Source organism: Capsicum annuum, unplaced genomic scaffold (assembly GCF_002878395.1).
Source record: "Capsicum annuum cultivar UCD-10X-F1 unplaced genomic scaffold, UCD10Xv1.1 ctg46215, whole genome shotgun sequence".
In the NCBI taxonomy this organism is placed as follows: Eukaryota; Viridiplantae; Streptophyta; class Magnoliopsida; order Solanales; family Solanaceae; genus Capsicum; species Capsicum annuum.
In genome coordinates, this window is record NW_025853768.1 from 1 (window position 1) to 1,831 (window position 1,831).

At 39.3% G+C, this 1,831-nt stretch overlaps 1 protein-coding gene across 2 annotated transcripts; it reads left to right on the forward strand.

Moving 5' to 3' along the window:
* The first annotated feature begins 457 nt into the window (after window positions 1-457).
* On the forward strand, window positions 458-1,812 carry LOC107853503 (calpain-type cysteine protease DEK1-like). 2 transcript variants are annotated; one of them, XR_007050197.1, is made up of 3 exons: window positions 458-715; window positions 807-1,260; window positions 1,400-1,812. XR_007050197.1 is itself a non-coding variant. In XM_047403650.1 (2 exons), exons 1-2 carry the CDS (start codon window positions 500-502, stop codon window positions 1,110-1,112), a joined length of 522 nt encoding a protein of 173 aa, XP_047259606.1. In that variant the 5' UTR covers window positions 458-499; the 3' UTR covers window positions 1,113-1,345. The 2 variants fall into 2 exon arrangements, 1 of the variants encoding a protein (XP_047259606.1); XM_047403650.1 differs by lacking the exon at window positions 1,400-1,812 and having other exon boundaries at window positions 807-1,345.
* Window positions 1,813-1,831: the final 19 nt, after the last annotated feature.

Genomic DNA, 1,831 nt, shown 5'->3' on the forward strand with positions numbered 1-1,831 from the left:
GATTTTGTGGCTCCGGGATTAACAACGCATCGAGATCATGGTCTATATTGTAGCCTGAATTGCGGGGCGTTAAAGCCAACCTCTCAGCTTAATTCCACTTTTAGGATTGAATAACTCCTGATAGTTTATCTGGTGACCCCATATTATTATCTAGTGGCTCCCAATTCCTTCTCAAAGAAAAAAAGTAACTCCCAATTGTTGTTCATCCAATTGTACGCCCTTACTCTCGGTAGCACACCTTCCCTAATCTCTTGCTTTGCCCATACTTTCATAGAAAATGTAATATGCCAAATAAAAGAAATTGACAATAACACCTCTTACAAATTGCTTCTGGAGGGATGAGAGAACCCAGCTTGTCTGATTGACCAGATTCACTTCCACATACTGGTCCTTTTGTTCATCGACAAATGTGCGAATGATTATGCTTATACACCTTTTTATTGGATGACACTAATTTTTGTTGTTTTGTTGTAAACAGACAAACGATGGAATTTTTTGGATGTCTTGGAAGGATTTCCAAATACATTTTAGGTCTATATATGTTTGTCGTGTCTACCCACCAGAGATGCGCTACTCAATCCATGGTCAATGGAGAGGCTACAGCGTTGGAGACTGCCAGGATTATGACACATGGCATCAGAATCCCCAATATCAACTAAGAGCAAGTGATCCTGATGCTTCCTTGCCCATTCATGTATTTATCACCTTAACTCAGGTGCACTGTCATGATTAATCTGGAACAGAGTCGTTAATTATTGGCATTATCTTTTTGTTGATCAAATAAAGTAATCAGAATGCTATTTTAGGGTGTGAGCTTCTCAAGGACTACAGCTGGTTTCAGGAATTATCAATCAAGCCATGATTCAATGATGTTCTATATTGGGATGAGGATACTGAAAAATCGTGGTAGGCGTGCTGCATATAACATCTATTTGCATGAATCTGTTGGTGGGACAGACTATGTGAATTCTCGAGAGATATCATGTGAGATGGTCCTAGATCCTGATCCGAAGGGTTACACAATAGTGCCTACTACAATACATCCTGGTAAAGGGGCGCCTTTTGTTCTCTCTGTTTTTAATAAAGCTTCGATAAGTCTTGAAACTTTATAATTTTGCATTGATGGCCCATTTGGTTTGGGTTTGAGTTTGATCATCACTTGTGGCTCCTAGGCATCTCCCCAAAAGGATTCTGCACGGACTATCCCCAATCATTCACACGTGTCTGAGAGCTGGTTGAACGTTGCAGTAAAAAAGCTCGGTAAGTTCGTCTAACATCTTGCCCCCTTTTCTATGGACAAGAAATTGTCTGATACATTTCATTCTCTCGGATTCTGTCTAATATCTTGTGATGTTTGGTTTGGTTGGCATGCCTAATTCCCCCATTCTACTTTTAACAGGCATAGAAAGAGGAAAAAGGATGGTCTGTCCTTTGCGAATGGATGAAGCAAGCTGTCTTATTCTGGAAAGTCCATGGTTGCTAAATGTCATTTCTGCATGGGTGTTGGAAGTCTCTAAAGCCAATAGAAGGAAGATGGTCCATTGATTCAGTCTTCAGCTCTTAACATGGTCTTGAAGAGGGTTCTCAGGGATTAGAATACTGTACATGAGTAGATGTAAGAGATTTAGTTATGTAAATGAGGGTTAACAAAAAGGAATAGATGAAAAAAAAAATAGGAGTAGATGTGAGGGATGCGCTACTGGATGCATGTTGGAGTCCACCATATGGCTGAAATATCAATTGAAGTTTCAGCATCAGTTTTGAAGTACTTGTAGACATCACTTCATTAATTGTAAAAACCAAACATTCTTATATCAATGGAATTAACTAA